The sequence below is a fragment of the Lactuca virosa genome, chromosome 8, assembly GCF_052849685.1.
Source record: "Lactuca virosa cultivar CGN04683 chromosome 8, Lactuca_virosa_CGN04683_v6, whole genome shotgun sequence".
Classification (NCBI taxonomy): Eukaryota; Viridiplantae; Streptophyta; class Magnoliopsida; order Asterales; family Asteraceae; genus Lactuca; species Lactuca virosa.
The window spans coordinates 165931331-165958804 of NC_136433.1; the positions used below are offsets into that span (position 1 = coordinate 165931331).

General features: G+C 34.5%; 2 protein-coding genes across 2 annotated transcripts; one reads left to right on the forward strand and one right to left on the reverse strand.

Annotated features, from left to right (window-relative positions):
* Positions 1-7503: 7503 nt before the first annotated feature.
* Positions 7504-8172, reverse strand: LOC145131039 (uncharacterized). The gene has a single exon (XM_079065773.1). The coding sequence runs from the start codon at positions 8170-8172 to the stop codon at positions 7504-7506; it is 669 nt and encodes a 222-aa protein (XP_078921899.1).
* Positions 8173-17452: 9280 nt separating this feature from the next.
* On the forward strand, positions 17453-17866 carry LOC145131040 (uncharacterized). The gene has a single exon (XM_079065774.1). The coding sequence runs from the start codon at positions 17453-17455 to the stop codon at positions 17864-17866; it is 414 nt and encodes a 137-aa protein (XP_078921900.1).
* Positions 17867-27474: the final 9608 nt, after the last annotated feature.

Genomic DNA, 27474 nt, shown 5'->3' on the forward strand with positions numbered 1-27474 from the left:
CTCATATCTCTACAGATATATTTATATAAGTAAGGTTTGAAGGGCTTAGGACTGATAGCTCACTTTATTTCCTGTTCCTTGTTTGGTTGTGAACTTAGAGTATTTTGTTATTTGTCCGAAGGTCGTTGAAACCTTAGTTATATATCATGTATATGTGTTTAGATATAAAGGCTTTTATTTCAGTTCCGTACCTTTGAGTAGCAAAGGCATACAAACAACATTACTAGTAAACTATAATAGGTATAGTTTAAGAGATTACTACTCACTATTACTATCACAACGACACATACAAGAGTCATTACATTTACGAGTCATTACACACGTACTATAAGGAGAAACAATACATATTATACACTATACAAGAGAACATACTATACTCTATACAGAAGAATATACTATACACTAGTGCAGGGAAAACACTACTATACTATGACATACTATACAAACATTTGAATACGATAACCAGAATGTGATATAATACTTCTCGATACGACACTACATTGTTGTATCACCTTGTAACCAGAGTCTCCAGGAGGGAGAGCGGGCATTTGTGTATAGATCTATACGAGACAGACACCCCCACACCCCGACTGCTAGCTACAGTCCCAGTCGATAAGGTCAAGGGGTGACAAAATGTTACCTCACTACATATGACACCGGAGGGTCATCAGTTATTCAGTCGTCGATCAGCATGGTTACATACGGGTTCACATTCAAACCTTTAATTAACCGACTAAGAATTAAAGGCAAAGAGACTCCCCGAGGTGTATTGTACATTTTAATACTACCTGGAGTCTGTATTTTTATTACTTTATAGCCAGCAGTGTCACTGCTGAGGTAAAACATTATTTTCCCCTATTACATTTATTTTGTAATCATTTCACATAAATGATGGCTTAAGCTATATTTTTATAATGATAGTTTCACTGGGGAAAACTCTCACATTTACAAAAGAACAAACATACAAATAGTCGGGTCTTGGTAGAAGACTACATTTCAGTAGAAAATATAGGATTTTCTAGAGAGTTCAAACATTTGCAAACAGCTACGAATATTTATACTACATTGTTACAAACAGTTTTCATTCAAGCAATGACACTAAATACTTATGAACTCACCAGCATTTTATGCTGATACTCTCTTTCAAAATAACTTGTATTCTCAGGGAACCAGTAAGACAGGTATACCCATGCAGCTTTTGAAGGACGAAGTGGATCCAAGACTCGTCTTCATTTTGATTGTACATTTTTGGTGTCATTTAAACTTACAAAAGAACACACTTGTACTTAACTATTATATTAATGCAATGGATGTTGTTGCTTGTCTTTACTATTATGCATTGTTATGATACTGTACATGACGTCCTCCACCCCAGAACGTTTCCGTCGTTCCGGTTTTGGGGTGTGACAATGTCGATCGTAAATAAAATCTTTCCTATCTTAATTTTCGTCATTGCACACCGAAGGTTTGATTTGGTATATAGATCGAAATGGCAAGAACCCGTAGTGGAGCCGGGAATGCAAATGGGAACAGGAATCAACCACCAGTGATTGAACAAATACCTGTTGTAGCAGATGCTCCTGAGCCAATTACAATGGTCGGAGTACAACCCATGATACGTGCTATGTTGGCTGAACAACGGGGAGAGATGAGGCAAATGTTGCATAAAAATAGGGACGAACCTACAATGCCAGTTGAACAGCCCGAATTGAACGATGGGCAGTCAGAAGGAGGGAACTACAGTGGGACCGTTGGTCAAGCCAACCCACCAATAGTTCGACAAAACAACCAGTATGACGGAGTCGAGAGGAATGGATGCAAGTACAAGGATTTTCTGACTTGCAATCCATCGACTTTCACTGGAAAGGAAGATCTGATCGGAGTCATGGATTGGATCTCGGGGATGGAGTTAGTTTTCATGACGTGTGGTTGCAAAGGCAAGTTACAGATAGGGATGTCAACGGGACCAAACGGGAGCGGAAATGGTTGCCCCCACCCCCGCTCCCGAAATCACTTGTTGCCCCCGCTCCCGGTCCCGCCCCCGGATCCCCCGCTTACACAGCCCCCGGTCCCGCCCCCGGTTACCTCCATCGCCCCCGGTCCCGCCCCCGTTCCCCCGGTACTCCCGGTTTATAGGCTTAAAAATGGATTTTTTTGCTAAAAAATTGCTTTTTTTAGGCTAAAAATACTATTTTTAATAACTTTTGTATATAAACAAACATGTAAGCCCTTGATAAATCAAGAATTGATCAAACATAAAACATCACTAAACTTATAAACATATATATATATATATATATATATATATATATATATATATATATATATATATATATATATATATATATATATATATATATATATATATAAACGGGGCCCCCGCGGGAGTACGGGACGGAAATACTCACTCCCGCCCCCGGTCCCAAAAATAAACGGGAGTTAATATCGCCCCCGCCCCCGCTCCCGCTCCCGAATTTTTTAAAAAATTAGTCCCGTACGGTATCGGGGTCCCACGGGAACGGGGTCCCGCGGGGGTTTTTGACATCCCTAGTTACAGACCACCTTTGTAGTACGTCAATTCCGAGGGGGTGTTGTGCGCTGGTGGAATACCCTGGGGAAGACTCTGAGCCCCAATGAGCCCCTGCAACTGACATGGGCAGAGTTTTTGGTGCAGTTCAAACGCAAGTACTGTTCAGCCCAAAACCTGCTCGAGATAGAGAACCAGTTCCCGACCTTGAAGAAAGGAAGCATGTCAATTGATGAATACACCAACAACTTCACAGAGAAGATGGATTTCGCCTTGCGTCTTGTTCCGGATGAGCTGACGAAAATCGACAAGTACGCAAAGGGACTTCCATGGGAGTACACGGTGCCAGTGCGTCAGGCACCTACTCTAGAGGCAGCTATCTGGGCTGCCAAGTCTGTGGAGGATATGATTAAGGGAAGAGCTGCCAACAAGATTGAGGTTGGCGAAAAGAGGAAGTTTGAGGGGTCTACGATGCCCAATAAGAAGATCAAGTCTGGTTCAAAGGAGTTTAGCGGACGAGGAAACAAAGTGAAATGGCGCGAGAAGTGCAAGAAGAAGCACTTTGGGAAATGTAGCGAGGAAGTGACTTGCTACAAGTGTGGGAAGACTGTACATTACGCCAACGAGTGCACCGCCAGCAAAAGGGTGTGTTATTAATGTCGTGAAGAAGGGCACGATGCTAAGGATTGCCCGAAGAAGAAAGAGGCGGCAAGACCAAACATTCCACCGAAACTGAAGGCAAGAGCGTTCCATATGATTCTTTTTCAACGACTGGTTGAAAACTATTTTAATCGCAAAATTAAACAATTCTTCTCCGAAAATGGGGGAGAATACATCAAACTTTTATCTCATCTCACCTCCTGTGGTATCTCTCATCTTACATCACCACCACACACACCCGAACACAATGGATATGTCGAACGAAGACATCGACATATCGTTGACACCATATTGGCACTACCTTCTCATGCCAAACTACCAGTCACCTTTTAGCCATTTGCTTTTACGACAGCTGCATGTTTTTGGTATCCCTGTTTATGTCCTTATTCACCTCACAAACTTTAGCTATGGTCACAACGTTGTATATTTGTTGGCTATTCCTCCACACAAAGTGCCTACTACTCACTTGACCTGACAACTTATAAAATTTTTACCTCCAGACATGTGAGCTTTGTTGAAAATATTTTCCCTTTATCACAACTCACCTCGGCCACCACTTCTGCTATCCCCACTAATTATGATGCATGGATACCATTTTCAATAACCATTTCATCTCCATAAAACCCAACACCCAATCCCCCACCTTTCATGCAACCAATATAGTCTAACCATTCTTCTTCCTCCCTTACAAATGCATCTCAAATTAATTCCTCTACACCACCATCTAACCTATACCCCACCGAATCCTCACAAACATCTATTTCAGATGCTACAGATCATATCCCTACCTCACCCATACCAACACACCCCAAACCAAATACTCGAATCAACCCCAAACCTAATCCCACATACCATAACTCTGATTTCCAACTCTACCACACCACCCTCACTGCCTACAACGAACCACCCACCATCTCTCATGCTCTCAAGTATCCCTCGTGGCGCCATGCCATACAACTTGAAATTGATGTGTTAAAAAGAAACAATACATGGACTCTCGTTCCCTCTACACTTGCTCCTAATCTTGTGGGCTCCAAGTGGGTTTATAGAACCAAATACTAATCGGATGGATCTATAGACCGCTTAAAAGCCAGTCTGGTGGCCAAAGGATTCACCCAAAGACCCGTCATTGACTATCTCGAAACCTTCAACCTGGTCCTTAAATCGGAAACACTTCATCTTGTCCTCACCCTTGCCATCTGACAGGGATGGGTTCTTAACCAATTAGATATCAACAATGCTTTTCTTCAAGGCACCCTCAATGAGGATGTCTTTATGGCTCAACCTCCGGTTTTGTTGATCCGGCCTTCCCAAATCATGTCTGTAAATTAAACAAAGCTATTTATGGACTCAAACAAGCCTGACGTGCATGGTATGTTGAACTAAAATCTTTTTTCTTGTCTCTGATGGTTTCAACTCCCATCTATATCCTTGTATATGTTGATGACATTATCATCACTGGCCCTTCCACTTCCTTGGATCATCGTTTCATCCAACTTTTATCCAAAAAATTCTCCTTAAAAGACCTTGGATCACTCACCTATTTTCTCGGCATTGAACTACTTCCCATTCAAAAGGTCTTATTCTCTCTCAAAAGAAATACATTTATGATATTCTTAAAAAGGCAAGTACGAGTGACTGTAAGCTGATTACCACCCCTATTACTTGCTCTGAAATCCTTACGCTACATGATGCTCCCACACATCCTTCTCCTACAGAATACCAATCTATCATCGGTGCATTGCAATACTTATCTCTTACCCGTCCTGACATTGCAATCACCGTCAACAAGCTGTCTCAGTTTATGCATGCTCCAACATATCAACATTGGACAACTTTAAAAAGACTCCTAAGATATCTACAAGGTACATTATCTAAAGGTCTACTGCTGTGAAAACACTCTCCTCTCACTTTACATGCTTTCACTGATGCAGACTGGGCAGGAGACAAAGATAAGTATCGTAGCACAACTGGTTATGTCATTTTCCTTGGATCTAACCCTATTGCTTGGAGTTCCAAACGACAAACTACTTCAGCCCGTAGCTCCAGTGCTCCACTGAGGCTGAGTTTAGAGTCGTAGCCTCTACTACGACAGAAGTCCAATGGCTCACTAATCTTTTATCTGAGTTAGGCTTCAAATTACATATGGTTCCTGTCATCTATTGCGACAATCTAAGTGCCACTACCTATTCTGCAAATACAGTTTTTCATTCCCGCATGAAGCATTTAGCATTGGATTTTCATTTTGTTCGTGAAAAAGTACAAAACGGATCCCTACGGGTTACACACATATCAGGTGATGACCAATTTGCTGATGCCCTTACAAGGCCATTACTACGTCTACGTTTTCAACTTCAGGTTTCCAAGATTGATCTCGACAATAGCTCATCCATCTTGCGGGGGAATGTTAAGTGATATATCACCGCCTCAAATATTGTTGTATATCTTTTTCAAACTTCAAGCATATATTCCATTGCTTAATTGTAGGGGTTATTTTTGTCATAGACATTATGAGATAGCTTATTTCTCTCCTGATTTTCCTCCTTGTAAATTGTATATGTTTAGGGTTTGTTTGTGAATGAAATTATTTGTTCATACTTCTTCTCTACAATACCTAAAATCTTTATACAAAATTCTTTTAATACAATGGGTAGAAAAGAGATCATAACCAAGAAAATGAGACAAGTTATTGCTCATAACCAAAAATGAGACCAGTGGAAAGTATGGAGAAAGTTGAAGCTAGTAGCATGGTGAACTATTGTTTCAATAAGTGAATGGAGATAATGGAGTGTATAGAAAAATATAAGGGTCATCTATATAATCAATTGAGAACTATGCTATTCGAATATTCATTTTTTCGACCATCTACCACAACAAAGTAACGGCCGTGATTATTAGGTTTTGTTTGTATGTGGTTAGAAGCATTAAGTATTGGTAAAATGTTGATAATGAAATCAGATGATGTATTAGTTGGATGTTTGAACTATCATTAGTAAATGGCTAGGATTTTATGGGCACGTCGTTACCATTTCTGTTATATATACATTTGCATCTTTTAATATATAATATAGAACGTGAGTTAAATATTGTAGTTGATGTTACATTAATTAAGATCTTATTATAAAACGATTATACTTACAACCAAAATTCCGCGAAGTTATAATGGACATATTGCTTTTCCGACTTCAATAAAACATTTCTTAAATATAATAATATATGCAAGATGGTTTCACTCTTTGGGTTAGTGGCCTTAGAAATCCAATTTTCAGCAACTTTAGTTTCTTTTCTTAATATTACTACTCGGCTATGTTTTTCTTTGGATCTGTTCCAGTATCAGAGCCTCGTACACGCACTAATCACCCAAGATATTCCTAGGTTCCTCTCTTGGTCTTCTTCAGTGCCTTCATAACATTGAAGATATAATACATATTAGGTGAATACGGTCCACCATGCTAACAATTCATGTGACAAACTGACATAAAAGAATAAGTTAAGATCGGAAGAATGACATTGCTTGTTTTCACAATCATAAAAAGTTGTATAGACGAGGTTTGCATATCCTTCCCTTTCTTGGTCACCTTGGATGGCCTAGTAGAAATATTATTAAGAACCATGTTCGAATCAGAACTTCTTATATAAAAAGATATAAAAGAGTGAAAAGTAAATTGTTTAACACATGTAAATCTTTTATACTCTAACTTTGTGAACATAAATTAACTTTACGAAAATTATCATTTGAGTGTACAATTATGATAGTTGGGAAGATAAAGTACATTAAAAACTCGCGAGCCAATATAGACTTTCTTGGCAAAGTTTTCCGATAAAACATATTTTCGTTAATATATGGTGGACAACTTGTTGGTCATTTTTTTTGAAACGGCGAATAGAGATATATATTAAGAAAAAACCAATAGCAAGGAGCTATGGAAACAGTACAAGGAGAACCAAAAAGAAGAAGTAGATTTATTTACACACAAAGAAAAGCAAAGAAAAGGAAATTCAAAATGGGAAACAACTCCAATCAGTCCATGTTTTTCCAGATTTACCCCTGTACTTGCACCATTGAAATGTCTGTATAATAATTAAATCCGCCGTTTTAGTGGGGGAGGGGTGTTTTTGTGGAAGATTTTATCGTTACGGGCTAACCATATGTTCCAAACCGTCGAATATAGGATTACGTTAAGCACCTGTCTTGTATTTGCACATTTCCCCCAAGAAGCTCCAAACTTGATGCATTCTTTGATGCCTTCAAATTGTATATCATGTAAACCACACAAATTGAGGATCCAGTACCAAACCTGTTTTGCGAAACTACACTAAAAAAGAAGATGATTTGTTGATTCGGTGACTCCCCCACATAGCTCATAGTTTGGGGTTGCAGGAATACCCCTGTGTATAAGCGCTTCTGAAACAGGTATTCGATCGAGATTAGCCCTCCATACGAAGCATTTGACTTTGAGGGGGATAATTTTTGACCAACATATCAATGTTTCTGTGAAATGATTACATGAATCATCCATTAGTCTCCTCATGACATTCACCATGTATGTTCCTTTATGGTTTAAGTTAAAACGAAAACCAATTTGTGAGGAGAAGTTGAACTCTTGTGAGGGAAAGAAATTATGAAACTCGTGTAATTCTAAGAGAAAGGAATTATTGTAAGGATTGCATTTACATTTCCATACAAAGCCATTCGCACTTATCCTATCCGCAAGCTTGCAGTTTTTAATCTCTTCCATTTGATACAGATGAGGGAAACGGGATTGTAATGGAACATCTCCACACCAAATGTCTTTCCAGAAGAGAATACGGATATTGAAGCTCGGTATTAAGGAGAAGATACCATTTGGATCAATGTTATGAGTGGGTAAACTTTTGATAGCTTTAACAATGTAGCCCCAAAAACCAGAATTGCTTTTCCTGCACAAAAAAGTAGAAGGATGTGCTTTGAGATTATCTATACTTTCAATGACTTTCACCCACATCTGCCCCTGTTCGTTTCTAAGTCTCCACCACCATTTTGTTAAAAGTGCGATGTTTTGTGCCAATAAAGTACCAACTCCCAATCCACCGATTTTTTTATTGGCCACAATCTTGGACCAATCGACCAAGTGTATCTTCTTTTTATCTTCGTTCCCACCCCATAGGAAACGTCTTCTAAGTTTCTCTAAGGATTCAAGCACCCATCGGGAGCCTTGAAAAGTGAAAGATAGTATGTGGGAAGACTGCTAAGAACAGATTTTAACAAGGTTAATCTGCCACTGAACGAAAGTGTGTTTTCTTTCCAACTTGACAGTCTCTTTTGGAACTTATCCAATATTGGCTGCCAATTTTTCTTTTGTGTCATATTTGCTCCAACCGGGACACCAAGGTAAGAAAACGGAAATGAGCTTCTCAAACATCCAAGGGTATGGCCATCAATTGAATTTCAGCATCAGGAATACACATGCCAAAAAGGCGAGATTTATGGAAGTTGACTTTCAATCCCGACGAAATTTGAAAACATTTGAGAATACGGGAACGATTTTTAATGCTATGTTGGTTCCAATCTCCCACAAATAAGGTGTCATCAGTGTAAAACAGGTGAGAAATCTCTGGACCGTTATGTGGTAGTTTTACACCTTTTATCAAGTTTTTCATCTTCGCACCTTGTAAAGCGACATGTAAACCTTCCATTGCTAGAATGAAAAGAAACGGTGATAGAGGACCACCTTGCCTAACCCCGCGTGATATTTGAAATTCGTCCGTTGAAGTACCATTTATCAAAACAGATGCCTTAGAACTTGATAAGCAACCGAGAATCCATTTGCACCATTTGTCACCGAACTACATTTGTTTCATTATTGATTCCAAGTATCCCCAATTGATAGAATCAAAGTCCTTTTCGAAATCTACTTTGAAGCAAAACATTGATGTCTTGTTCTTTTTTGCCCAAGAATAAAGTTAATTAACCAAGAGAGGACCATCTAGTATGTTTCTTCCTTCTATGTAGGCAGATTGTAGGGGTGAGCATTTGGACCGAACCGGACCGGACCGGCTCTTGGACCGGACCGGTTATGGAGAATATTGTGGACCGTGGACCGGACCGGATGAGTCGTGTCTGTGTCCGTGTCCGTGTCCGGGTCCGGGTCCAGGTCCGGGTTTTCCGGTTCTTGGACCCGTTTGGACCGGTACAACTTTAATTGCATAGAGTACAAGTCGTTAAAATAATTTTTTAGGTTTGATAGAACTCGTTAAAACGAATATGTTATTGAGTTTGATACGATACAACTTGTAAAAATGATTACGTTTCCGTTTCACGAATAACTAATCTACCTTGATGTTATAATATTATAACTTACAAAATTAATTTTCCAAATAAAAGCAACTAACATATAAATCAATTTCACCAAGATCCCTTTCATATGATTTATCTGTCAAAGATACATAAAATTCAGAATTATAGTCAAAAATAATAGTTACAAAGTTGAAATATTTCAGCTTTGATAGTTCAACTTTGAAGGATTGTAACTCATTGAATATAATACCAAAATCAACAAAATTATAGTCTAAATTCATCTACAAACTGTAAACTAAATGTTGAAAAAAACCGCAAGTCAATCCGACTTAAAACGAATGAGTTATGGTTGTTTAAAAATTTTCACATATTACAAAATTTTAAAGATTTTGCTGAAAAGCTGAAATTTTTCAGCTTTGATAGCTCAACTTTGAAAGACTGTAACTCATTGAATATTACAAAAATCAACAAAATTATAGTCTAAATTCATCTATAAAATGTAAATTAAACGTTGGAAAAAACTGTGTGTCAATCTGACTTAAAACGAATGAGTTATGGTTGTTTAAAAATTTTCACAGATTACAAAATTTTAAAAACGTTGCTGAAAAGCTGAAATTTTTCAGCTTTGATAGCTCAACTTTGAAAGACTGTAACTCATTGAGTATAATACCAAAATCAACAAAATTATAGTCTAAATTCATCTACAAACTGTAAATTAAATGTTGGAAAAAACCGTGTGTCAATCCGACTTAAAACGAATGAGTTATGGTTGTTTAAGATTACAATTTTTTTTAAATCGGGTCCAACCGGTTCTAAACCCGGTAAAAACCGGACCGGACCGGGAAAAAAACCGGATCGGTTTTCATGGATTCCTAGAACCGAGAACCGGTCCGGGGGTCCAAAAAAACGATCCGGTCCGGTCCGGTCCACCGGTCCAAATGCTCACCCCTAGCAGATTGTACTTCATCAACAACTAGATGAATGATACCTTTGAGACGATTTTCTAGGATTTTCGCGATGATCTTGTAGAGAAATCCTAGTAAACAGATTGATCTGTAATCGCTTAAGGAAATAGGATCCTTTACTTTTGGAACCAAGGTAATAAATGATGAGTTGCACCCTTTTGATAATGTTCTTGTTGCTTCGAACATCCTGATATAACGGATAATATCCTCTTTCATCAACTCCCATTTGTTTTTAATGAGTTTAAACGTGAACCCATCCGGCCCTGGTGCTTTTTCGGTCCCACATCCCCAAATGGCACTTTTTATGTCCTCAATCAAAATAGGGGATTCAAGTTGACAACTTTACCCTGGAGCTAATTTCATGAATAAGGGGCTGATTAGTTTTGGCTTCATAGGCCACGGTTCCTTGAATTTGGCAGAGAAATAATCGAAGATCTCCTTCTTGATAATCGTTGGATCAGACGACCAACAACCGTTAATTTCCAGACCATGTATACGATTTTTTCTATTTTTATTCTTCAGCAATCCATGAAAAAATTTGATGTTCTCGTCACCATCACACAACCATTTGATTTTCGCTTTCTGTTTCAAATCAAGTTTGGCAATGTGCTCTAATTCACCAATTTTAACAAGTGTTTCACGCCTATCTACAATCTCAGCTTTTGAGAGAATTCTAAAGCTACTTAAAGAAAAGGTGGACTTTATAGAACTTGTTGGTCATTAACTTATATTTTTTAAAATGGTGAGGGCTTGTTTAATAATTGTTGATTGAATTAGGACAAGATTCAATAGATACTTCTAATTATGCTATCATTCGATTTGAATCTGATTCAGTCATACTCAACGTTCTAAAAAGCTTGTCATGACTCCAAGATTTGTAGTTGCCGTCATGCTTTAACAAAATGTCGATTTAAGTCATATATATATATATATATATATATATATATATATATATATATATATATATATATATATATATATATATATATATACACACACTAGGTTATAACTTGTGTGTAACACGATTGATAATAAAAATTTTATAGAATAAAAAAACAAATTATTTGATCATACAATCACAAACAAACTTATATATAATAATTTTTTTAAAATTTATATATTTAATATGACAAGAACATCTATCTATGTATGATAGAACAATCTAGCTATAATAAAACATCCAAATATAATTTTTTATATTTTCTCCTTGCACATAAATATATATACTCAATGTTATTCTTTGATTCTGTAAAAAAAATAGTAATTTGTTTAAATTAATAATAATAAACAATTAGTTATTCAAGTGTACTAAGTTTTATTTTTTTAACTTTGAAGCTTATTTTTGTGAAGTTCCGTTCAAAAAGTATTTTACTCCAATATATTCTTATTTTTCATTAATAAAAAAAACAAACTAATAGATATGTTGTGTTAAAATGATTTAATAAAATAAACTAATAATTATAAGCAAAATAAAAATAAAGATAATATATAAACTTTAATGAGAAAAATCACATTTTGATGAAAAAATTATGTTTTTATTTCATATATATACGTATTAGTAAAATATACAGTCATATGACTGATAACATTATGTTATAAATCTTTATGTTCAACTTAAATTTGTATGCTCAACTTAAATTTGTATGCTGACTGATAGCATTATGTTATAAATCTTTATGTTCAACTTAAATTTGTATGCTCAACTTAAATTTGTATGCTCAAAATCGGTAATGAATTTAAGATTAAAAATAAAAGTTGGAAAGTCAAATATATATATATATATATATATATATATATATATATATATATATATATATATATATATATATATATATATATATATATATATATATATAGAGAGAGAGAGAGAGTTCAATTGAAAAAAAAAGGTTAACAGGGTGTTTGGGAAAGCTTATTTAAAAAGACTTATAATTTTTTTGACTTATAACTTATTTTGGTGAAATAAGAAGTTTTTAATAAGTAAAGGTTAGGTTACTTATCATTTTTTTTACTTAATAGAGGTTACCAACAGTTATAAGTTGTTTTTTACCCAAACACTATTTTTTTACTTATACCGGTATCAAACCGGTAATCAGTCAAAAATCTCATTTTTTAAGCTTTGCCAAACACCCCCTAAGAATGAGGGAATCATTCTCAGACACACATTTATTTTGGCACAAAACAATTAGGCGTACCGGCGAAATGGATAACGGATACACATGTGTTTTCCAACCAAACATGTTTCCTTAAAATATGCTAATCATTACCTTAAAATAAACAAAAACATATTTTTTTTGTTTTTTTTTTCTTTTAGAATGCTATTTTTATCGAAAACTTATTTTAAATATATATCAAAATCCATAATTTTTTATTTTATATAAATAGACATTCATATTGATATAGTCTTAAGATAAAATAAAAAAATTATTTTTTTTTTAAGTTTCAGCTATCGTTATTCACAAGTGAATAAAAACGCATCAAATTTTTATTTCAGTACATTTGTTATTCACTTATGAATAAAACGCATGCTTAACTTTTTTACAGTTTAAGTATCGTTTATATATGAATATAACACGTTATAAAGTTTTCTTACCTAAAATATATTTTTTTTACATCATCTTTCGTCGCATGTTATATTTATATATGAATAAAACGTGTATTAGTTGTCGTCATATGTTATATTCATATATTAATAAAACATATCTAAGATTTTTGTTATAGTTCATTTATTAATCATATATAAATAAGTAGTATGATAAAAAAATATGAAGTGTTTTGAAAGTTTGAACTATTTATTTATATAGGAATAACAAATGAACTGTAACAAAATTATGATAAATGTGTTCTTCGTATATAAATATAACTTGTGAGGAAATTCAATACAAGTTTTATTCATATGTGAATATAAAATGTGACGAGAGTTGATGTAAGTTGTAAAAGTTTATTATATGTTATATTTATATATGAATGATACTTAATCTGTAAAAAAAATTAATCATGTTTTTTATTCATAAGTGAATAACGAATATGCTGTACTAAAAATCCGATGCATTTTTATTCACTTATGAATAACGATAGCTGAAAATATATATAAAAAACAATTATTTTATCTTAAAACTATATCAATATGGATGTCCATTTGTAGAGAATAAAAAATCATGAATTTTAGTATATTTAAAATCATTTTTCGATAAAAATAGCTTCTTAAAAATTAAGGTAATGATTAGCATAGTTTAATAAAACATGCTTTGTTGGAAAACATATGTATATTCGTTTCCCATTTTTGCTGGTACAACGGATGATTTTGCTGCAAAAATAAATGAGTGGGTGACAATGATTCCCCATTCTCAAACTTTTTTATTTTTCTCAATTTCTAATATATATATATATATATATATATATATATATATATATATATATATATATATATATATATATATATATATATATTAAAAATTGGTTTTTTATTATGTTATAAGTTTAAACATTATATAACTTTTGTAAGAATAATAAAAGTTACTTTAAATTTTATTACTAAAAGAGTTGATTATAATTTTCTTTAAAATGTTAAAGCTAATACATAAAATATAAGTATTTTTTTAAAAGTCTTAATCAACATAATCAAATAAAATTTAAAACTAACTAACATATATAATTGGTTTTTATATAAATATTTATATTTAATATGGAATTAATTACTGAATATTAAAAATGAAGATTTATACATGAAATATAAATATGTTTCCTTTTTCTTTGATAAGCATGCGTTATAGAATATAGATTCATATGAAATTTATTAATCTCTAAATATTATTAAAAAAGAACCCTTAATTCTAAACTGAAGAAATCACGACCATTGATTGCATTTCAATCCTATATTTTTCACATTTGAATTATTTGCTGACATCATCTTTGTCAACCCCTTTATTTTTGTCCATAAATTTTATAAAACGTATATTATGTTATAAATTAGTATTCTATTAATGACACTTAAATCTCACCAAAAATAAAATGAATTAAATTAGGAATTCTATAAATGACAATTAAATATCACCAAAAATAAAAGGATGAATTAAATTAGGAATTCTATTAATAACAATTAAATCTCACCAAAAATAAAATAAAAAAATACTTTGTCTCTCTCATTTATTTATACTCCCTCCGTCCCATATTAATAGTCCACGTTTCCTTTTTGGTTTGTCCCAAAATAATTGTCTACTTCTAAAAATAAATATGTCTTTTACCATAATACCCCTAATTATTAGGTAAATAACCATAAAATTAATTGCAACTACCATAGAATTAAATGCAAGAGAAGGGTAAGACTGTTATTTTATTTAATAAAGTTAATGGTAATTAGTGTTTTCTTAAATTGTGTGTTTTTTGTCTGTGACTATTATCTTGGGACGGAGGGAGTATAATATATCTAACCTAAGTTTTGTAGTGGAGAAGAAAATTGTGGAAAGCAGGTTGTTTTGATTTTTACTTAACGATTTAGATTTGTAGTCAAACGACTGGAATTATAATCACATCAGGGAAAGGTAAGAAAACAAGTAACTCAAATTCCATTTGACAAGTACTTAGTCATCTCATATATGTTTATTTCTTGATAACTGATTTTGTACTTTTTATCGATATTTGTGCTAAAGTTGCGACAACATGAAAATGATTGTTACTCAAGTTGCTTGATTTTTTTGGATTTCTTGTAGGTCGAAATTGGAGTTGACGAACAACAGAAATGGCGGAATTCATCTGGGTTCTTGTGAATGTAAGTAAAATATATTTATGTTATGAGAGTGTCAAATTTTGTGGTTTGAAAATTAATTGTGGCAGTTGTGTTATTTAGAAAGTTGAATCGGACCTTTCTATGAGATTCCTCATTTTCTTCATACTTTTGACGAATTGGTCAATAAGTTGGGCAATCCAATTATAAACGATATAATCATACACAAGGTGTGCCATATCCTTTTCTTTTGGTTGTTAAAATCACAAATTTGAATATCTTTTTTTTTGTGGATGTGTTAGGATTTGAAACCTTGATTTGGATACTTGGAAATTTTGTTTGGTCTACCTGTCTACTACCCGTTCGATAAAATGCTTAAGGGAACAATATTGGGATAAACCTACGGCCCGATTTAAATTACTTTAAAAATATATTGGTTTAAATTACTTAAAAAATATACTTGTGGATTTTTGTTATCCTTCATGGTTTAAATTTGTATGTTTCTCCTTCAAGTTTCGTGTTTCTATCACTAATATTTCTTTGTTTATGTCTTAGTTATAATGCCTCCTTTGACCCTTGATCACCTTGGTTAGTTTCTCATACTAAGTTTTCTTTGAAAATTATATTTAATTGCAAGTTATTACACTATTTAACACCTCAATAATCTCTAATATTTGTATAATATGGTGACAATTATTATTTTTTATTGCAGCTTCTCTTCATATTGATTATCTGATGTGGTTTGAGTTCTGGAATGCTGCTACTGAGAGGATTCCACATTGTGGGGCGTTGGAATTCATTGCAGAATTAGACATGATTTATATGCCTTATTGGGTATTGATGGAAACGTTTAATTCTACCTCATATAGATCGATAAGTATTTTACAATATGTTCGTTTATCTTCATATTCATTTATGTTCAATTTTTTTTATATTACCATATTATACTAAACGAACATAAATGAACAAAAATAAACAAACATAATTGAACTTAAACGAACATATAATATAGTAATATAATAATAAAAAAATTGAACATAAATGAATATATATATATATATATATATATATATATATATATATATATATATATATATATATATATATATATATATATATAAATTAAACGAACGAACATAAATGAACGTAAACGAACATCATAAACGAACGTTCACGAACATAAATGAACGAACGAGACCATTGTTCATGTTCGTTCGTTTAACTAAATGAAAGATAATTTTTGTTCATGTTCGGTCATTTCTTAAATAAACAAACATAAACGAACTTCTCGTCGAACAGTTTACGAACGGTTCACCGAACGTTTAGTTAGTTTACAGCCCTAAATATAAGTGAATGATGTAAGCAAAAAACACATAGAAAACAAAAATAAATAATTATATTGCACGAATAAAATGTCAAAAAAAACAACATTAAAAAATATATTTCAATAAAACATCAAAAATATGAAAAGATTTTTAAACTACAAACACAAAGATAAATAAATAAAGCTAAAAATAAATAATAATAATATGATTTTATATAATTTAGATAATTGATTTAAACAATAAAAATAATTTTATAAATAATCTATATTAATTCTATTAAAATAAAGATAAAAACCAATTATATATATATATATATATATATATATATATATATATATATAATTGTTAAAAGAAAAAGAAAAAAGAAATAAAGGGTAATTTGGTCTTTTTATATGGACCAAGGACCAACAGTGCAATTTTCACAAACCACAGGGATGTAACCAATCAAATTTTAAACTTAGGGACCAAAAGTGAGAATTCGACCAAATTACAGGGACCATTTCTGTAATTTACTCTATACTAAATCAATGCCCGCATGAAGATGACATGTCCCCATTCAAGCTGATAAGAAAACAATTTATAATCTGATTATGTTTCGCAATGACAATCAATAAAGCTCAGGGAGAAGCAATTCCAAATGTAGGTATTTATCTCGCAGAATCGGTTTCACACATGGCCAACTTTATGTGGCATTGTCTAGAGGGATATCACGTGCCAATACAAAAGTATTAGTGAACTCTGATGAACAGTTCAACGACAATGAATTCTATACATCAAATATGGTCAACAAAGAGGATATCATTGCCCTGTAGGTATTTATCTTCTAGAATCGTTTGGAGGCAATACCATTTTATTTGGAGATGACTTTAGACAAATTCTTCCAGCAATACAAAGAGGCAATCGTTCGGATATTGTGCAGGCATCATATTCATCCAAATTACGGCGTGATGTACATTTTTACGTTTAACGGTAAACATGAGGCTTTATTTTGGTTGTGTAACTAATGATTTGGATGAGACAACAACATTTGATGAGTGGGTTCTTAAAATTGGTAAAGGTAATACTGGTGGCCCTAATGATGGTGAAGCTCAAACTGAATTTCCAGAAGACGTTGTTCGCTCTACAGGTGACCATATTCATTCAATTGTATCCACCATTTATCCATCCTTTGAAAACCATCTTGATGATCCATCATATTTTCAAGATAAAGCTATTTTGGTCCCTACAAATGAAGAATTTGATGCTACCAATGACTACATTTTAGGATTGATGAAAGATGAAGGGAAAACATATATGGGTTCAAATTCTTTACGTGAGAGAGAGTTACCAGGTTTTTTTGAGGAATCAATCTACTCTTTAGTTGTGTTGAATGGTTTTAAGGAATCTTGAATTTCCAACCATAAACTTACACTAAAAATAGGTGTTCCAGTTATGTTACTTCGTAATATCGACCAAACCAAAGGACTATGCAATGGTACTAGTTTATAGATTGTTAGGCTTGGAAGACACGTCATTGAAGCCTGAATCATATATGCTAGACTCTTCAACGAGACTACTTATATATCTTGCATGAAGTTAACTCCGTCTAATAAAAGAATCTCATTCCGTTCTCAGCAGAGGCAATTCCCCATAATTTTTTATTTTGTTATGGCCATTAACAAAAGTCAATAACAATAATTATCAAATGTTGGATTATACTTGCATAGACTCGTCTTCACTCATCGCGTCACAAGTGAGAAAAATATTGAATGTACTCATATATTACGAGGAAGGTCGTCCAACTAATAAAACAAAAAGTTATGTCTACAAAGAGGTTCTTCAACGATTATAGATATTCAGGTGTTTCATTGTTTTTTTTTCAGACATTTCAATGTTACCAATAATACTAAGTCTGTTTATGTTACTTTATTTTTTTATAGTGCCAACTTTCTTATACCTTTATATGTACATTTTTATATGTTCCCCGCATTTTACGCGGGTCATAATCTAGTATTTGTTTTATAACTTAAACCTAAACCGACAAGGCCACAATATGCCGTGAAGATGTGATTTTCAAAAGGAAATAAATACCACATATTATGCTGCCTTATTTATTAGATAATATTTGCCTAATTTGATTTCGTTTGAATTAATAGCCTTAGTAACTTTCGTATTACGCTTAACTTATGATACTATATAATTGTTTCTACATTTAATGGGTGGATTTTAGGGATCCCGTTTTAGATGAATTGAAAGAATAGGCGGGAATAATAGGAATAAGTGTACGAGAAGATGCCTCGTGACAATGCATGGGGTAGGAATAGGGTTCTTCACTATTTGGATAAAATCGAATTGTCCAATTGGACAATTTGGATTGGACTATTTGGTTCGGATATTCGGATTTTTGGATTGGTTTTCAACAAAACCGAATTATTATTTTGGATTTCGGATTGGATTTGGTTTATAAAATAAGAACCGAATAGTTCAAAAAAACCGAATAAACATTTATTATTTATTTATTTATAATATATATATCTATAGTTATTTATTAATTTTGTAATTTATTTTTTCAAATAGGTTCTAAACGTCTCACCCAATAAAAAAACATTAATATGCATTTTCTCTAAAAAGTTTTATATCTATAAAATATTTAACTATAATATATCTTCTTAGTAATTATTTATAAATTTCAAATCACAACTAAATAATTTGTTTTTGTTTTTTGTGTAAAGTTGGGTAATATTATAATTATATGTCGTTTTAAAATGTTTCGGTTTTTGAAAACCGAATTATAAAAACCGATCCAACCGAATTGTAATTGGATTGGATCGGATCGGATTTGAATTTAGTTTGGACTATTCGGATCAATGTTTTGAAAACCGAAATCAATTTGGATTCACTTGATTGAATCGGATCAAAACGATCCATCCAAACGAACACCCCTAGGTAGATAAATGACGTTTGGCAACTTAAGGTTTTGTTTAGACTAAACTGCACAAATGTTCCATGTGGTTTGTCGAAAATTGTCACTTTCGTCCAAAAATGTTAGGACTAGCACCAGAGATCCAAACTTTTCATTTTGTTGCGAGTTTGGTCCAATTTACTATAAACTTTTTCATAATGATGAATTTGCCCTTACTTTTTTATTTGTCATTTTTTTTATAATCTAAATATTTTTCTGATTAAAAGAATTTTTTTTCCTTTTATATCTTATTTTTATAATTTTTTTATAACAGAAAAAATAGAAAATGAAAATACAAACTCTCTCTCTCTCTCTCTCTCTCTCTTCACACAAAAAAGTTGCCCATCTCCTTCACCACCAGCCACCACCACCGGTGATGGGGGCTTCCGGCGAAGCGGATTCCGACGTTTGAGGCTAGGGTTTCTGGCGACGTAGATCTGAGAAAGGAGCGAAAGGCAAAGGATGAACTGAGAAGATAGATGAACTGAGTCAGGTTTTCTAAAAATCAAGAAATCATTTGCAAAATCTGAGAAATCGTTTTTTCTGCGAACAAGAAACCCTCTGAAGGACGGCGTAGATCTGTCGGAAACCGGACTCAATCTCACTCTCTCTCTTTCTATTTGCTGTTCGTCAGAACCATCATCACCACCGTCATCTTCGTCTTTTATATTCTCATCCGACGACGCCTTCAGTCTGTTCGTCACCGGCGACGACGATGACGCCTGTGGCTTGATAAAACTCTAGTTTCCATACGTCGTCGTTGCCTCTCAAAACCCTAACTTCATCTCTCATTCTCTAACGACGATGCCCCCTTTCTCAGATCTACTCCATGTTTGTCAAGTTCCTTAGGATCTAGATTAAAACCCCAGACGCTCAGCAAATCTTAAACATGAAACCCTAGTTCCGGATGAGAAGGGTGGCGAAGCGAGGGTTTTTACGAAGCTAGGGTAAGGGTTTCTATTGGCAACGATGACGAAGTAGATCAGAAAATCTACGACACTGCCGAACTGGACCTCATTGATGAAGGTTTGGTGACACACCGCTCGTCTCTTTTCTTCTTCGACGAGGTGTCAACGTAGCAAAAGCCCTAGTGCCACCACCTTTCTAGTTTTTTGAAACCCTAAGTTTTCATATTAGTTTTCACCCTCTTTCTCTCTCTTTTTCATGCCGAACAACCATTAGATCCAGATCTCCGTCATGGCGGCGATGTGTTGGTGCTCCGGTGATCGTTGTGTGGCGGCAGTGGCGACCGGTGGTGGTGGCGGCAGCAATGTTTGACATGTGGTGGTGTAACATCCCAAAAATCATGACTAAAAATTTTCCTTTTTAAATATAATACTTATAAAACCATTTGTCTGAAAACAACCATAGTATCAATTCATATTAAAACCAGAGTATCAATAGTCAGGTCATATCATTATAAAAAATGTCAGAGTACAAATCCCAGAAATCTCATATGCGGAAAATCGTGTGTCTGCGATGCGCTGCTACCGTGCCGGCTCTTTCCCCTTCGCTAAAGAGGTACCTGAAACAAAACTGAAAGTCGTAAGAACAAAGGTTAGTGAGTTCCCCCATCATACCACATACCATAAACATATATTGCCTATCCCTTGGTATCTTTCAACCGGTATCTGACTGACATAATCGGAAGTTGGACTTCCCTTCGGTATCTTTCAACCGGAAGCCGGGAGCTGACCTCCCCTTCGGTATCTTCCAACCGATAACCGGGAGTTGACCTCCCCTTTGGTATCTTTCAACCGGTATCCGAGGACTATTTCACCCCCTACCACTACCACAAAAGAACATATCATGAACATACTACTATACATGCGTGGGTTCTGACGACCCCCCCTCGGTATCTTTCATTCGGTAACCGGGAATAATCCCCCTACTACCACTATCACATATATCGCATCATGCTAATCACATAAAACATATCAGGTAGTAGAAAACCTAGATAATTATCACAAAGACAATCATCTATCAATCAACTCCTACTAGTGGGCCGACATTGTGGCCGTAGACCCCCTGCTACTGGAAGGTAACTCGCCTCGATGTCGTGTAGTGTATGCACAGTCCTCGGTATGGGAATCCACTCGTCTCAACTCCTCAATCCCTACACAACAACCTTTCTCGATTACTAATTCATACTCACAACCCTCCCATACAAGGGTCAACTCAAGTCCAGGTCAAAGTCAAAGTCAAACCCTAGTCAAAGTCAACTTTGATCAAAGTCAACTTTGATCAAAGTCAACTTCCAGTTGACTCGACTCGCCGAGTTGGTCCACCAACTCGTCGAGTCCCTATCCTTACAAAATGCTACAACCCCGACTATACTCGTCCAGTCTAGCAAGAACTCGACGAGTTCTCCTTCAACCATAACATCGGGACCATCTTCAATCGACTCGCCGAGTTCATCATTGAACTCGTCGAGTTCATCTTCATCCGTATGAATGTGTCTAGTCTATGACTCGCCGAGTTCTCCTTGAACTCGTCGAGTCCGTCTCCATGGGGTTGGTACATTGCCTTGAACTCGCCGAGTTTGTTCATCCACTCGCCAAGTTCCATGATTTCCAGGTCCCTAATGAGCCTAGACAACTGAGTGTTCTTATATCTTAGCATCTGGTCCATCAACAGAAAGGGTTTGATGGGAAATACGACCCGACTCGCCGAGTCCCATGAACGACTCCCCGAGTCCCTCTTTGTCCAAAACTATGAAGGGTTTTGAGCATTCTAACACTCCAATGGTGTACATGCAACCCTAGAAAGCTTGGATCTATGTTTTACCATGATACATGCAAAATTGATTTTCCAAGGTTGTTATCCTATCTAGCATAGCATGGGGAACTATTAAACATAAATGCTAGAAGAAGAACATACCTTTTGTGGTTTGGATTCCTTGAGAACCTTATGAGCCTAGCACCTCAAGTGTGATGCCTCAAATGTCTCACACAACACCACAACACTTGGAAAGACCTTGAGAGAAGTTCACTTACACCTCAAAATCGGCTTGCCCTCTTTCTTGTACAAGTAGTAGTCATAGTACCAATTTTGCTTGCATAGGGTTCTTTATATAGTTATGGCACAAGTAGGGTTACACCATGTAAACCCTAATTATCATGGATTTCCATATTCCATGATCCATGGGTTTGTAACCTCCATGGATTATCCATGGAGCACCTTATGGGTTTTAACCCAATCCATACAAACCATGGATCATTAGCCCATTAAACAAGAATAGATGATTTACACAATCAACCCCATATATTTAATTAGTCTCCTTTTGATCACTTAATTAATTCTTTGATCAATACTAATTAAATAATATTATTAATATATTAGAACTTATAATATATTAATAATCCTTAAGTGTCCTTTCTCTCATTTAGTCTATCCAAGTGTTGCAATGTCATGCAACCCAAATGGACCATGCCAACCGGGTCAAGTACATTCCAGGAATAGTTATGAACTTAGACACCTAATCCAACAGTCTCCCACTTGGATAAGTCTAATAACTATAACTGCAAGAATGACTTCAGGAACCGATCAGCAATCGTAGCTCTTTCAAGGTCTCGCGGAACTGAGATGATGATGATACGCCATTTAAGATAAGTGATCATATAATCCTCTGTTCTAGATATCAGTCGGACAAATACATGGAACAATGTCTTACTTATTGTCCAGCAGTTTGTTTCCCGATTTCCGATTTGTTTGACATAGAACTTAATTGAACACATCAACTTAGTTCTGACCGCGCCTGGTACATGGGTCAACACAAAATCATCGAGGGGCCCAGATATCGCTTCTAATCCAAGAAGGAACAGATAAAATTCGACTCATATGCTTGTTCTACTACTTGTTGAATCATACACAAAGGCACGTTTTATAACATCGAGTTACCAATGCGTTTTCGTACAATCAATGTATAACCAACTCATAGACAACAAGTCATATCTCTAGGTTTGAAGACTTATATGATATTACCGTCTCACGATCACTGGAGATAAATTCCATGAAGTGATACTAGTGAGCGTGGGTTGAATCCAATACTAAGAACTTATGAGCACTCATGAATGTTGCATCAACTCTTGCTATGTCCCATATCTTGGACATCTACAATCCAGCTTCATGACAGTATTGATTCATATCTACTTCCAACATATGACCGACTGTGGATGGTTTGAATAACTTATTCATTCGGGAAGAATGACCTAGTTATTCTGGAATTCAAAACATGCAAAGTGAAACACAAGAATAATCGAATCAAATATGGTCTCAGAACTTATGAATATAAATAAAACGTCTTTTATTTATCACCATATTGATTATACATTATCCAGTGTATACTGTTTCAAACTATCAACTTTATACTTGAGTTAAAACAATAGTTGTCCCATGCTCCAAGCATGTACACTATGGTTTTTTTTCTAAACACTAGTCATGCCATACACCAAGTATGCATACTATGGTTTTCCAAACATTAGTTATGCCATACACCAAGTATTCACACTAAGTTTGTCTATGATCTTTACTTTGTGAAATAGATCGATTGAACATAATTCCAATGATTCTCATTTCACAATCCCAAATCCTTATCGTAAATGCAAGAATTCCAAATTCCTACCATTTACTGAAATCTGTTAGATTCTAAACTTATATGCATTGATCCTCTTGTAATGATTATGCACACTAGTCACAAAGACTTGTCAACAGACATTACAGAGTATTCCAACGGAGATCACTCCATGGAAACGAAGTCTCAAATTCAAAGTATATTCCTTTGAACATCCTTCATACATTCAGTTTCCTAATCTTACACAGATTTAATGAATAACTTCCACCTATGGGAATATTTCCATATTCTCATTTTGACTATTACTTCTGACCAAGAGTTGCCTCTTTTCAGAATATGTCAATATGGTCCTCTCCAAAAATTTACACCATACTTCCAACTGTCCATAAGCAACCAATATTTGGTAAACCTTAGATTGTCCTCGACAATTGCTTAATTATCTTTGTCATATCCAATTCTAGACCTTTTCCCCTCTTAATGCCCCAGACATTTGGAAAAAAAAATTAGAATAGATGAATATTATAGCACATGCAATCGATCCGATATCCGAAGCATATGGGACACAATTCATGATGTCTTACATAAAGACATGATATTAGACCAGTCTTTTTGCTATAATATTTCTATTTCTATTTGCCAAGTTCTCATAATTCAGATTATGAAAAGGGATGTCGTAATTATAATCGAATTTTAGAACGCATATAATGTACCCATATATAGAATTTCCTTATGTTGAACCATTCCAACATAACATTCATATATATATATTTGACTAAATTTGATTAAAATCTCACGATCTAAGCTTTTAGATTTGAAATGAAGTATAATTTCCTCTCCCTTAATTATAGCAAAACAACTTTTTCCCAATTGAAACCTTTTGTTTTCTATAATTAACATTGCTAACTTGCAACACTTATTATAATTATCATGCTCCCACTTGCATGATGATTATTAGCATAACACTTATGCTCCCACTAGCTTTGACATGTACTCAGAAATCAGCTCGACTTCTAGAAATCAATACTTTATTGACCTTCTTACCAAAGTTCATATTTCTGATACGAGATGCTTTGATAAAACTTTATCAAAATCATACACCTTTCCTTAGATAGCACACATGTGTGTCTAAACAATTTCAGAACTATGAAAAGGGATGTCGTAATCATAGTCTCAATTGTTTAGACCTTTGCCATTTCTCACAAGTCCATGTTAGTGTGCCGGTTAACCACACACGGTCCACTAACGACTTTGAGAATGCAAATATCACAATTGCTATCTACTTAAAATCTACTTAGTGAAAGTGTTTCCTCACCATCATTTTCATGAATCGAAGAGAAACCTTATGACACTTAGATTTTATGTTGTATGTGTTCCTATCCATGTGAATTTGTCAAAACCATAATCACCAGCCAAGGTTAGTGACAAATCCAAACTCATATGGATTGAACTTGTGCAGTCTCAACTTCTTGCCACATGGCAGCACAAGGGCTTGCCATTTCTTCCAAGTTGTTATGCAACCAATTGAGAACTCTCAAAACTCATATGCAAAGCCAACTTTAACTGGAATGGGCATAGAACAGGAATATGTCAACACGATAGGTTATAAACCTCACGTCGTGTGCTAGTGATAAACTACAGGTTTTTATTCTTGAATAGATCTTTGAAGCTTTTCCAAGATCTTTAAGACTCCCACTGTCCTCTTGACATATAAGAATCACTTGCCAAACATTCAAGAGATAGTGCGGATTCTTTATCAAGACAAACACTTCACACAATTGGCCTTAGTTGGTCTTTGTTTTATCCAAAACATCACAACTTACCAACTACAAATGTACTAGAGTAGGATTCACTTTACTCTTACAATTGACAAGTGTTATAAACCTTTCTTTAAGGTATGTCACTCAAGTTACAATCTTGGAGTATGACTCTAAGAATTGTTCTGGAACGAAGTATAACTTATCTTCTTGATTTAACCATTTCAACAATTCACGATTCCTTTTCTTAGCCATAGGAATGCACTAAGATGTCCTTAGAGGACTAATTGTGATATGATTTCTAAACCATTAAGATGATCACAAAAAATGATACTAAAGTACTCTCCCATCTTTTCAGATTTGAGAAACTTTTATCTTTCTGCCTAATTTGATTCTTCTCATTCATCCTGCCATACGTCGAAACTTTTCTAATGTTTCAGAATTATACTTAAACTGTTAAGTATACCATATTTACTAAACTTTAGTAATCATGACGAATAGTCTTATCGATCTTTTTGTGGTGGACTTAACCAGTGCACAAGAATGTGTACTCAATCCCTTAGTCCTTCACTTGACTCACATATACATGTGAACAAGGAACTAGTATTAATTTTTCCAAAGATGAAAATTCTCATTCATCATACAATACAAGTTGCATGATTCCAAGTTTCTATCCAACTGAAACTTGGTTGATGAGAATCTTTCCTTATTTGGTAAATTATGACACTACCCCAAACGATAGAATCAAATTCTTTTTCTAATGTTGCTACCAATGGAATCATATAAACAACAATTTTTCACAAATGCCATTGTAAGGATACTTAAAAATAAATAAAATGAAACATTTTCTTTTATTTTAAAACTTGCGGAAAACTTATCCTTACAATGCAAATGCATATGAAAACTATGTTGTTATCTATTCCTAAGAAATCTATCACAACTCTTAAGCAGCAGCTCAAAAATTCTGATCACCAAACCATGCGATCGAAATCCATCTTCGCGATCAGAATCAACTTACTCTTCTTTAAGCTTCCTCTCTTTTCTTTGATTCTTAAAAATTCAACATGTGACCCAGTCACATCATGTAATAAGAATCTCCAATAGGAACTTACTAGAGTTAGATAATGGACTTACCTGAAGCAGAGTCAAACTTTTGACTTGACCTTCTCTCAGATCTTTCAGGTAGTTAAGGCAGCTTCGCAACCAATGCCCCTTCTTTGGCAATAGAAACATATGGACCCTTTAGGAATCGCACACAGGACTATCTCAGACTTAGTCTTTTTCTTTACCATTTGGTCAACCGAGTTGACTATGGCCGATCCCTTTCCATTGGGAAGAAAAGGCTTTTCTAGATATCCAATGTTACCAACTGTCAATGTCCATGGTAGTTAGGGAAGTTGATCTACTAATCAAATTTGCTTTACCAGAGCTCCAAATCATTGCTGATTCAGCAGCACCAAGCAAATAGATAAGATCATTAGGGTCATGTCATAGTCTGTTACATAGTAGTCCCAAAGGAACTCACTGTGTAACTTAGAAAGTGATTGAACAACCAACTTTCTCAAGACTTTGACACCCAACTCTCCCGGCTTGTCAATATGTGACTTTATCTCCAAGATGTGAGCACATATAGACCTTGCTTGCCAATAGGGCTTGAGTGACCTTGAACTATTCAAGAACTTGTGGGTTAGGGAGAATAATTGGAGGAGGTGGAGGGAGTGAAGAATGA

Coding starts and splice junctions, on each gene's coding strand:
- LOC145131040 (XM_079065774.1), top strand. CDS start 17,453: ATGAGGCTTTATTTTGGTTGTGTAACTAATGATTTGGATGAGACAACA.
- LOC145131039 (XM_079065773.1), bottom strand. CDS start 8,172: ATGTGGGTGAAAGTCATTGAAAGTATAGATAATCTCAAAGCACATCCT.